Here is an 11906-nt window from a genome sequence, read left to right as displayed (position 1 = left end):
TATATATATTTTTTTTTTTTTTTCCATTTGTGTATTTGGTATGGGGTCTCACTATACAGATCAGATTCATGGTTTTTAGGCTCCCTAGTGCTGGGATTATAGCCGGATTACAGGCATGTGCCACCATGCTGGGACTCTGTTGCTGGCTCAGAGAGCCCTGGGGGCAGGGCCAGTATGGCATGTGGGACCAGGGATAGAACCCTGGTCCTTGTGTTTGCCAAAGCAGGTGCTTAGTCCACTGAGCTATCCCACTGGCCCTTCAATGGATAAATTATGCAGCATTATACATTTTATCATTATACATTATATCGTTTTATATTTATTACCCTCACCTGGATATTTGCCACCTTTATTTCTTCTGATGAAGCAAACGATCAGCAAGATTAGGATAAGGAGAGCAACAGCACACATGAGACCTATGAACCAGCCCTGAGTTGCAATGTCCACCTGCCGACTTGCCATTGCTGGGAAAGAAACCGAGGGTTTAGTGGGAATGTGTGAGGGGCATTAGGAACTGTGGCTGGTCTCTTGTAGTAAGAAACCACCACAGTACATATGCTCTTATATATTTTATATTTGCCACCAAATTGGAATCTGTCATCAATTGGGAATTATATAAATACTTAACTTTGAAAAATCATCATTAAAAACATTCAAAAAGAGACATTTAAATGCTAAAAACAATAACTGCTATCAAATCCTTCATAAATATCTTAACTACATATTCTTAGTGAAACCATATGTCCAGGCCAATTAAAAATCTACTTGTTACAGCATAAACTGTATATGAAGTATAATTATAAAATATAAAATGGAATTTTAAAATAGAATAGAATGTATACATTTGGTGAAGTATTTTTCCTTCAAAGAAAACCACTTCTGGAGGCTAAAATACAATTACAACACAAATACCACTTTTTCAAAGTGTTTTGGAAATTTTCTGTTAAAAAAAATAAAGAAAATGGTCCACACAGGAAACCCGATCACATGAGAAACCCAGCCATCTTATTTTACATAACCCCTCAGTTCTAAATAGAAATGCCTAAAACATCAATTCACCCTCAAATAATCAATATTAATTATTACTTAGAATCTACTCAAGATTGTAAAATAGATTTTGACCAGTGGAATCATTATTTGAATATACGACCAATTTGAAGAGAAAATACTCAGTTACATGTATACATTGTTTTTATGCCCTCATCTCTTCTTGAGTAAGTAAAAGGGAAGCCCTTATTCAAGCAGTTACAGTATGCAAAGCTCATAGGAAAGCCATACAATAATTAGCATTTCTGGTATTACTTAAAAGTGTCAATCATATGGGACAAAGTGCAGCATCAATGGCTAGTTAGACATGCCCATGCAGATTTGCTTAACCAAATTTTATGAATGCTTTATTAAAAGCCTTCATTTTTCTCTTCTGCCCATAATCAAGGCAAAAGGTTTAATTCTTCTGACTTAATAATCATGCTGGTATCATGCTTTTAGTTGACTGAATTTCTTCTGAAAGCATTTCACATGGTTGGGTTAGATGTATGTGACTTCTCAATGCAGAAATAAACACATCTACACGTATCCCAGTCTTCCTATGTGTTGCAAAACAACACCTCCTTGTCTCCTTTTCTCCACATAAAGGAGAAAAAAAAGATGGTTAAAATCAAGTGTGAAAAGCAAAGCAAAAAAAAAAAAAAAAAGTCCAGAAATATGTTTAAGAAATAAAAGGAAAAGTGGAATCATATTAACTGGAGTACAAATCCAAATGCTGACTGTATTTCCCCAAGAGCCCTTCATCCTTAGAGGGGTGTGGAGCTGTACCATATCCAGACGCAACTAGAGCATGAGGATGGGCAGCTCCCCCTTCCCTATGCATTCCTTGGTTATGATATGAAGAAGATAATGCTAACAGCAATGGTAGCTAACATTTGGGGACCCTTACAACGTGCTAGACTTTGTGCTTAGGGCACAGTCTCATTTAATCTTTAGAATAATCCTTTGAAATAGGCCTTAGGAATAGACTCACAGCCAGAAAGGGTAAAGAGCTTGCCCAAGAGTGGAGATGGCTCCACTGAGCATGTGGATAGCTTTTACACTCTACTGAAAACACATGCTGACATCAAATCTGAGAACTTCTGAACATAGAATAAAATGTTAGTGGGACTTCCTTTTTTTTTTTAATGTATTTAGCACAGGGTTTATAGGGCATCATTACACAGATCAGACTTGTAATGATTCTCCTGTTTTCAACCTCACAAGCACTGGGATTACAGGCATGCACCACCACGCCCAGTCTCAATCGCTGTCTCATTGAACCCCAGGGGCGGGGCCGGCTCAGCACAACGGATCTAATCTGTCCCCCCACCCCCCATCCTGTGTCTGCCTAAGCATGCACTTTAATGTGCTGAGCTCTATGGCTGGCCTGTTAGTGTGACTTTCTATAGTGAGGAACGCAACAGTATTTGCAAGGTCCATCATCACTCTGTTTGGCAATGTATTTCCAAATTTCCCACATAGCTGTTGTGTGCTTTGTCTTCAAGATGATACTCAAAACCAAGAAGCAAAGTCTCTTGAGCATTTGACTTAAGTTAGAGTCCTTGTTTTCTCGATGCTTAATGATTCATATCTTCATCATAAATAGTACCAGCACTCACATTTTTCACCTAATTAATGGCAATTGATCAGGAAAAAATGCACAAAAATGCTCAATTATTAGCACAGTTTTTGTCTTACAAAGATGGTGCATCCCAAAACTGACCTGACACCCGGCAGTCTGTCCATATGCAACTCTGCAAAAACTGGATATGTTTCCTTGACAGCCAGTGAATAAACACTCAAATTGAATTTGAATTTTTGCCTCTATGTCAAAGAAAGAAAGGTACTATGTATTCCCTACCCCATTATTTAAGGTTAATTGGCACAATAAATTAATAGGTTCATGAGCGTATGTGGGTGTATACACACACATGCACAAAGACACACACACACACACACACAACTTGATAAAAAAATTCTGTAAGCAGAATTAAGGCGTATTGACTTGCCATCTATAAAAAAGAAAACTGAAGCCACTCTAAATCCTCCTATCTGCAATACACAAACCAAGGTCATAATGAAGATTGTACAGACCACACACACATAGACGAGGACATACAAAAGAAATCTATGTGTCTTTTATTCTAGAAACTGAGCTATAATAGGTAGGTGTTAATAGGAAGGGGTTGGAGACTTTATCTGAAAATTTTTGCAATGAAGTTATATACATGCATTACTTCAACAATCCATAAAGTGTTAAACACATATAGAGTAATGAGTAAAGTTAAGATGGGCAGAGGAATGAAGTCTGCCTCATTGCCTCGAAGTCAGCTCAACAATGGCCTTCTGCCCTCACATTGCTCACTGTGACACACAGGAGCTATGCTCAGTTCGGTGTCTCTGAGGAAAGTGCTCTTGAGAACTCAGAAGCTAAGAATAGACAAGGAAGAGACAGAGTGACAGAGATGGCTACCATTTTTTTTTTTTTTTTTTACTATTCTGTTTATGAAGAATCAACGAGGTATAAAAAGACCCTCTTGGGCTTAAATACTTAGAAATGTTTAAAAAGAGAAAAAGAGATCCTGACCAAAGTTTGGCAGCATTTGACAAAAAAAAAGAATCTACTTTAACTCTTTGGAGACATCTGAGAAGGGACCTGATAGCTGATGGATAGAGGTAAGAAAGGAAGAAGGGGGTGGTATAGACACCAGATTCACACCAGGAATATGGGGGAGAAGCAACACATCAGACACTGCCTATCACCTTCCTTCTCAGTGAAAATTAAGAATATATCTTACCAATCTCAACTATAAATGGCATAGATGGAGTCATTTTAGGGAGATTCATGCAATAGGTATAGAAGAAAAATTAAGGCTAGGTTTCCAAACTTATCTGGATGCGAGACAGAGACAGAGAGAGAGAGAAAGAGAGAGAGAGAGAGAGAGAGAGAGAGAGAGAGAGAGAGAGAAAATGAATCTATAAATGTGGAATTTAAAAACGTAGCCTGATGGTAAGTTTTCATACCAAGTACTAATGTTCTTTTTCCTCCATGCCTACCATGGGGGAAGGAGGAGCAAGAGCACAAGTCAGTGCCCTCTCTCAGGAGTCAGCTAAAGGCTGAGTACACCAGGAGGGGGAGTTGGAGTGACTTTGAGGAGAGGCACCCTACGATGCTGACACTATCTGCTCTTAGGAGTAATGTGTAACTAAGGTGTCTAAACTTTAACCAACATTTGTTCTTTTTGATAGTTACACCCATACACATGTAAAAAGTGACCTCCGGCAGTGCCTCCTGTCTATCACTGCCATACTAGAGTGGTCCATCCCTTGCTACCACTGAGTCACCTGGCAGTTGCTGCTGAAAAAGGAGATGTCATATTATTAAAGTGAAGCAACTTCCTAAAAGGGTTTCTTTTGGCTAAGAAAAGGATAAAACATGACACAAATTGGGTTTGAGGGTGAATCTATCCCATCTGCATGTCAGAACTACAGAAAGCCTCATTTCTCAGACAGCCTATTCCTCTTGGTGTGGTCCCTGTGACTTTGCACGGCAGGGGCTTCTCATCTGATGTGGGAAAGCCGGGCTCCTCGTCCCTGCTCTGTCATGACCCAGCTGTGGCCTGGGCAGGTTCTGAGTGCTGACGTGATGTCAGTGGGCAGTAACAGTCCCACTTTTAGGACTGTTGTAAGGACTGGAGGAGAAAACTCCTCACTCATCTGGTGCAGAGGTGCATTGACTAAATATTAGTACTATTACTGTTACTCTCAATCTAGCTGTGTATCTCCTTGAGCTTTTAGTATCTTGAAATTATGTTACCAGTAACAAAATTTGTAAAAAAAAAAAACAAAAACCCAGGTGCAATGGTACATAACTGTAGAATCCTAGCACACTGGAAAGGGTGAGGAAGGATTGCAAGTTTGAGCACAGCCTGATCAACACAGCATTTTAGTGAGACTCTGTCTCAAAAAAAAAAAAATGCTTGGGAAGGAGCTCAATTGTGAAGGCTCTGGATTTAATCCAAGTACAAGGAAAATGAAAAAAAAAACAAAAACAAAAACAAAATAAAAAAAACCCAAACCCAAAACCAAAACACCTTGTAAAACTAATTATAAATCGATTAAACAGTTAATGCAATGTTTTCTTACAACTATGTATATAAATGGATATGAGAAAAAAAGAAAAAGAAAAAATGGGGAAAAATTTTCATATATTTAAATATGCCCCTTGATAAGTTATTGAGTATCCTTTGGTTTTAGTGTCTCATTTCATTTGTTTTGGGTACCAGGAATTAAGCTCAGGACTTCACGCTTGCCAGCACTGCCACTGAGCTATCTCTCTGGCCTTTCGTCTCTTCTAGTAAACCACCTATGGCTGTACATTTTTACCATAAGAAATGACTCAATGATCATAATGCCTTATTAATAAAAGGCACTACAAAAAAAAATAAAAGGCACTACAAGAATTTGCTTATTGTTTCAATGGGATACGTATATTTCCTCAACATGCATGAAGTGACTGTTTACAAGATGAATCTATGAGCCATAAAATGAGCATGTGCCACACAATCCTTGTATAAATAACCAGGGATTGTTTTCCATCTTGTGAGCAAATATGAATACTCTTGCATTTGATCTGAATATAACTCTTACTTTGGAACTTTACTTTTTGCTGGTGCAGTTTGTTCATGCTCACATAACAAATGCAGGCAGTCAAATTTGTTGTGACAAAAGTATAGCATTCAAGTTATGTAACTTCTTGTTCCACACCAACTTAATATTTCTATCAACCATCTAGCCAAATTGCAGGGTTCTGCTGGGTTGTAGTCCATTCTGACATAGAGTTATTTCAACTTTGAAAGCATTTAAAAATTTTTGACTCAATATTGAGGGAAATCTTATACATGTAAGTTATATAAAAATAAAATTACCTAAATAATATTATGCTCCTTTCTAAGTCTGTATCTTATAATAGGTTTTGGCAATAAAGTGGTTAGGAGATGATTTGCTTGACTCTGTAATTAATTTGATATAAAAAGCCAAAGACAATGGAAAGCCAAACTCCTAACCCAACAGGGCCCTGTAGAGACATACATGGCCCTACCCATAACACAGCTCCACCAGCCTGTCTCCAAGTAGAGTGGCCAGTGGCTTCCACCTCTGAGCATCAGCCAGACCTGGTATGCTGTGTGCCTCACCTGGGCCTGTCTCAAACACAGCCTCTGAACTCACAAAACCAGAGTCCCCCTCAGCACCAACTCGAACTTTGTATGCTGTTCCTGGCATTAGACCCTTTAACCCAAAGAAGCTCCGAGAACCATTTACAATTTCTTTTCTCCATTCTTCTTTGCCTATGGAAATTTTGCAAAAACAACAAATTTGAACATTTTAAGGGACCAAAGTTACTTAATGCTTCAAGAAAGGAAAATTCTTCATAAGTGAAAGACAAAATCTAGGATGCTTAGTTATTATTTTAGATTATCATAAATGTCAAATAGGACAATTAAATGATGTCCTATATATATGAAAGTATACTCAAGTAAAAATATACTGGACATAGAAATTGCATGTTAACTATATATATTCTTATCACATTCTTTTTCATATAAATGAAGCTTCTTCTTCTGTATCTTGTCTTATAGTGCTGTTGAGTTTCTCTAAAGATGTTTATGAAAAGAACAATTATACATTAAATAGCATAAGTCAACTATGGGAAAATTATTTTTTAATATCTAAAACATGAATCTTTTGGTAAGCTCCAATTTATAGACTGAATCTTTCCCAAGTATTTGCTCCTTTAAAAGGATAGTCATTTTCTAAAGTAGAAAATGAATTTAATTTTAATTCTACACTCATAATTTATTTGTCTGATAAAGGCCTAAGCAGAAAGTTGGACTATATTCAATATTCTGTCAAATATTTGCTCAAACGTTCATTGGTAAGCCAGTTCATTTTCTACAGAGAATTCTGCATTAAGAAAATGACACTGGGCTTCTGTAAACTGTTGAAATTAATGCTGTACCATATCCCAGTAGATGTGGCAGGGATGGTAGTACTGGGCCAGTCTTGGGTCAAACATCCAAACATAATGATTCCCCCTAAATCTTTAATTTTCTATAATTGTAAAATTCTTGGAATAGTTTAGGTAAAATATATACTTTCGAGTCAGTTTGATTCCTACCGTTTCACAGTTCAATATGCAAAGTCTTTTCTCCTTTCTTTTACTTACAAATTATTCACTACTACTTATTGTATTTTATGGGTATAGAAACAATTTAAAGTATTACGATATGAAAAATAACATCTGAAGGGAGCTTATGTCTTTTTTTAAATCAACAACATGAAAAAAAGGAGACTCCTAGTTATATATGAGATATGTAGACTGGTGAACTATACTTTTCTAAATAATTCTGATTCACTTAATTGGATTGAGATACTTTTCAAGACGATTCACAGTAAATATCAGAAATGTTTGTAATTTCATGAAATGTGTCCCCCAAATTAAAAGCAGGGTAATGAAATTATTTCTTACTGCCTGCTACACCATATTCAACATAAAAGTTCACATGCTCTGGTCCCTCATATTTCCAACTGATATTGGCAGAGGTCTCAGCAGCTGCAGCAGTAAGATTGCTGATCCTGGGATTTACTGCTTGAACTAAATATGCAATAGAAAAATAAAACAAACAAACAATCACTTTGCAGCACCATACATGCACATAGAGAATAAATTTAAATGCTATGAAATTGTACAAATAAAATGAAATTAAATTTATTGTTAAAATTAAGGGCTCACTCATACTTCATTGTTATTACAAGAAGGTTTTTCATTTATTAAATTGCAGCATTAGGAAATATTCAGATATAATGATAAATACTACTAGAGTTTAGAGGTTCTAGCATGGGGTTCTGAGCAATGTAGATTGTGAGCCCTGCAGCCATCACACAATCTTTATTTACTGATGGGTGAAGGGGTTGTGGAACAATCCCAGGCACAGAGATTGTTACAGTATCAGAAACTTCCAATACTCTGTGGCTACTTTTAAATTCTGTTTGTCATCTCAGTTCAGGTCTTAAAAAAACTGTGTTGATATGAGACAGAATGCTCCTTAGAACAGTGGCTTTGGTCTATTTTGTGTCACAAACTGAGAATATGAGGAGCTGAGAAACTTTACAGAATGTGTGGATGGTTAGGGTGCGCTGGAAGAAAAGCTGCAAAAGGAATTGCCAAGCATGCTTAGCAGAAGTTAAAAAAGGAGACACAAAGAGTAGGAGCTATTTTACTTGACATATCACAGAGAGGAAGACAATCTTACCTGTTAAATACTGCAGAGTTTTCCTGAAAAACTATAACACAACCTAACTAGCTGCTTAAAAATCCAAAGAATGCAGCATATGCAGCACTATATATGCTTACTACACAGTAAAGGCAGCACCTAAAGTCATGAAAAATATTATTTTAATAACATTAAATTGTCAGGCTGGTAATTCTATCAGCCCTGCCTCAATATCTTCAACTAAAAATGACAAATTTACAGATATAATGAGATGTGTAGTTTAAAAAATAAGATAATTTATTATCCCAAAGAAAATGTACTAGAATAATAAATCAAAAAAGCACTAGGATTACTCAGACCCTAAAATTAAATTACAAGATTTTTCCATACAATTCAGAATGCACCTTGGCTGAAACAAATGTCATGAAGTAGGATGTTTTAGACCCAAAAGGATGGTATATGGAATAAGTTCGATGATGTAGTTTCCCTCTGCAATATAATTCAACAATACATGTACATTTTGTACTTTTTCCTTTGCTAAGTACAGGGAAACAGCAGAAAGAAAAATTTTATTGAATTATATAGAAATATAATTTATTTTAGTTTATATTCCTTACCAAGAATTCTTTTTTTTTTTGAAATAGCTGGTTTTGTTTTTTTTTTTTTTTTTGGTTTTGGGGATTGACTTCAGGACCTTGTGCTTGTCAGGCAGGTGCTTGTGCTGCTGGGCTATCTCCCTAGCTTAGACTTAATTCTTAAAGAAACAGATAATTCTAGGAATATCATCAATACAGGGAGTCATATAGACATGTGTAAAATATCAATGGCAAAGAACTTTGGGAAACCATTTTTAAATATAATTTTACTGGTACAGTTTAGATATACATAATGATAGCATTTATTATGGGGAATTTGTACCTGTTCATGATACATTTTTGACTCTTCTTTTTTCCCCAGTCATTTATCTTCCCTTCAACCTTGGCAAGCCATTTTGTTTCCTTAAAACATTGTGGAATCAAAGAGCTGAGGAATTGAGACTTGAAGTAATTGTGCAAGATGGCCAAGGCACAATCATACTTAAGAACTTTGAAAAGAAGACTAGTTACTACTTTTGTTGTAGTTTCTATGGATATTCTCTTTTCTTCCTGAAGTTTTTTTCTGAACTGTTTAAATTTTTATTTTTCAGCTTTATTAAAATAAAACCAGTATCTTAAGATATATATCAGCCCTCTCATGTCCACTGTAGCATTATTCAGGATAAATAAGACATGAGAACTTGGTGTCCATTTATAGATGAGTGCATATAGATGAACTGCATATATAAAATGGCATACTATTCAGCCTTAAAAAAATTCCTGCCATTTGCAACAACATGGCTATACCTGGAGGACATTATGCTAAATGAAATAAACCAAAGAGAGAATAATATGTATACTCTCACTTGTATGTAAAATTTTAAAACATCAAGTTAGAAAAATAGAGTATTAAGATGGTCACCAGGGGCTAGGATTATAATACAATGAATAACCCAAACTTTAAAGTATAAGATGACAATTTTTAAAGATCTAATATATCATACATCATAGTTAATACAAAAGTATTGTGTGTTGTAAATGCATTTAGCTTATCTTTAAAGGCAACCAGATGAGATTTTATGGGTTAGTTTTATCATAGAGAATTCTACCTTCCTTACCTTTAATCTCCACTTGCTCTCTTACTCATTGAACAAACACCCTGGCCCCTATGACATGGAAGACAAGGGGACCCTGATGCCATCGCTCATCTGGGCTTTCCCAACTATCTCCCACTGTCTGCCTTTCTCTATTGTAAGTCCTTCTCTGTAGATAACCAGCCATATGAATAGTGCAGCTGCTATATCTGACCCAGTCTCCTCCCTGTGGATGATGTCGATGGCTAACCTCTGCCCACAGGTAAATACAAACCCCTTAGCAAGGCATTCATAGCTGCCCACCCCTGCCTACTGTTCCAGTCCCAACTCAGGATTTCTCTTTTCCACATACTCTATACTGCAGCCAAGCTGGATTACTCAAACATCCAGAGTAATTCCCAACCCTGGCCTTTTTGCTTATATCCTTACCAAGGCTTAATCCAGTTCCTGATTCAGCTACTTGAATATACCAGGCTTCAAGGCCTGTCTGAATATTATTTTCTTTGTGTGACTTTCCCTGATCTTGTTTGGCAAAGTAAATGGTTCACTGTTCTATGTGCAAATAACATTTTGTTCATATTTCTATTTTAACATCTTTTCTTTGCCAGATTTAAAGTATCTCAGAATCAGGGACAGTTTTACTATTTGGATATACAGTATCCTAAAAAAAAAAAGGCTAGTTCATTTTATGTGCCAGAGAGACATTAGTTATTGAACTGGTTGAAACTCCTAGGCTTCTATTTAGTTTTTGTTGTTGGTATTATTCAGAACAATAAAGATGGGAACTGGGAATCTGATATTTTTGTTTCCTGCTTATTTATGTTAGTAAAATAATCTAGTGCACATATTATAAATAATAATAATCTAGTGAGAGTATTATAAATAATAATAATCTAGTGAAAGTATTATAAATAATAATAATAATCTAGTGAGAGTATTATAAATAATCTAGTGAGAGTAAAATAATCTAGTGAGAGAGCTGGGGGAGGACTCATCATTGAAAGATTCTCAGTGACATTTTCTGCTCAGTCCTAATTAGTTGCTCATAATAGGCTGCGTATAAGGTCAAGAATGCAGATTCAGTCCCCACCTTACTAGTTAATCAATCCTTTTTCCTCTAGCCCAGTTAGTTACTCTAAAAAAGGGTCCTAGTTGGTGGTTTCTCTCAAGGGTCCACAGTCAGATTTCATAAAGTATCAGGATCCATCAGCAATACTGGGCACGTAACTCAAGTCAGTTACTGGCGTGTTCTTCATCATTAGGTCCCTTTATTGATCCAGTCCTAGAACTTCAGACTCCGAAGTCACTTAGAGCCATAGTAATTTAACAAATATATCCAAGTAACTATAAATCTTATATAAATATTAAAGACTTGAATCAAACAAAAGAATCATTATTAGACTGAAAAATATGGACATAAAGAACCTCAAGGGGCCGGAGAGATGGCTCAGTAGAATAAGCGCTTGGCTGGCAAGTGCAAGGGCCTGAGTTCAATCTCTGGTTCGGCAAAAAAAAAAAAAGAACCTCAAGATCACAATTATGCTTGATCAGTTTAAAATTTACCATGGCAAAATATCATCATTTTATGTAAGAAAAATTTGACTAATGCTGCACTATGAAACAAAACAATATTGAAAGTAAGATCAGTTTAGCTTTTTCATAAATATTATTTCTCTTCTCATGTGAGATCTGTCAGATTTTATATTGGGGTTTAATGAACTTTCAGCTACCTTATTTTTTCTTACTCTGCAATCATAAATAATTCATAAGCCAATTCAGCAGTATCAAATGGTAGAACTTACAATGAACAAGGATTTTATTTTTAAGTTTTAGTCTGTCAAAAACAGGAGATGGGGCCGGGGAGATAACTCATAATAAGCACTTGCCTGGCAAGTACAAGAGCCTGAGTTCAATCCCTGGTTCTAAATATATAT

The 11906-nt window shown here is 36.0% G+C and overlaps 1 protein-coding gene across 10 annotated transcripts in view; it reads right to left on the bottom strand.

Moving 5' to 3' along the window:
• Nrcam (neuronal cell adhesion molecule) overlaps positions 1–11906 on the bottom strand; it is a 95026-nt gene that overhangs the window by 12505 nt on the left and 70615 nt on the right. For 9 of the 10 annotated variants that reach the window (XM_023719445.1, XM_023719443.1, XM_004634972.2 and 6 more), the window contains one exon: positions 333–464. In XM_023719445.1, the coding sequence (XP_023575213.1) occupies positions 333–464 (132 nt within the window). Of the gene's footprint in view, positions 1–332; positions 465–6224; positions 6378–11906 lie in introns of all 10 variants that reach the window. The other variant, XM_023719449.1, reaches the window with a different exon arrangement.

This window comes from Octodon degus, unplaced genomic scaffold (genome assembly GCF_000260255.1).
Source record: "Octodon degus isolate 3935 unplaced genomic scaffold, OctDeg1.0 scaffold00068, whole genome shotgun sequence".
Lineage (NCBI taxonomy): Eukaryota > Metazoa > Chordata > Mammalia > Rodentia > Octodontidae > Octodon > Octodon degus.
This window is presented reverse-complemented; position numbering and strand designations above follow the sequence as displayed.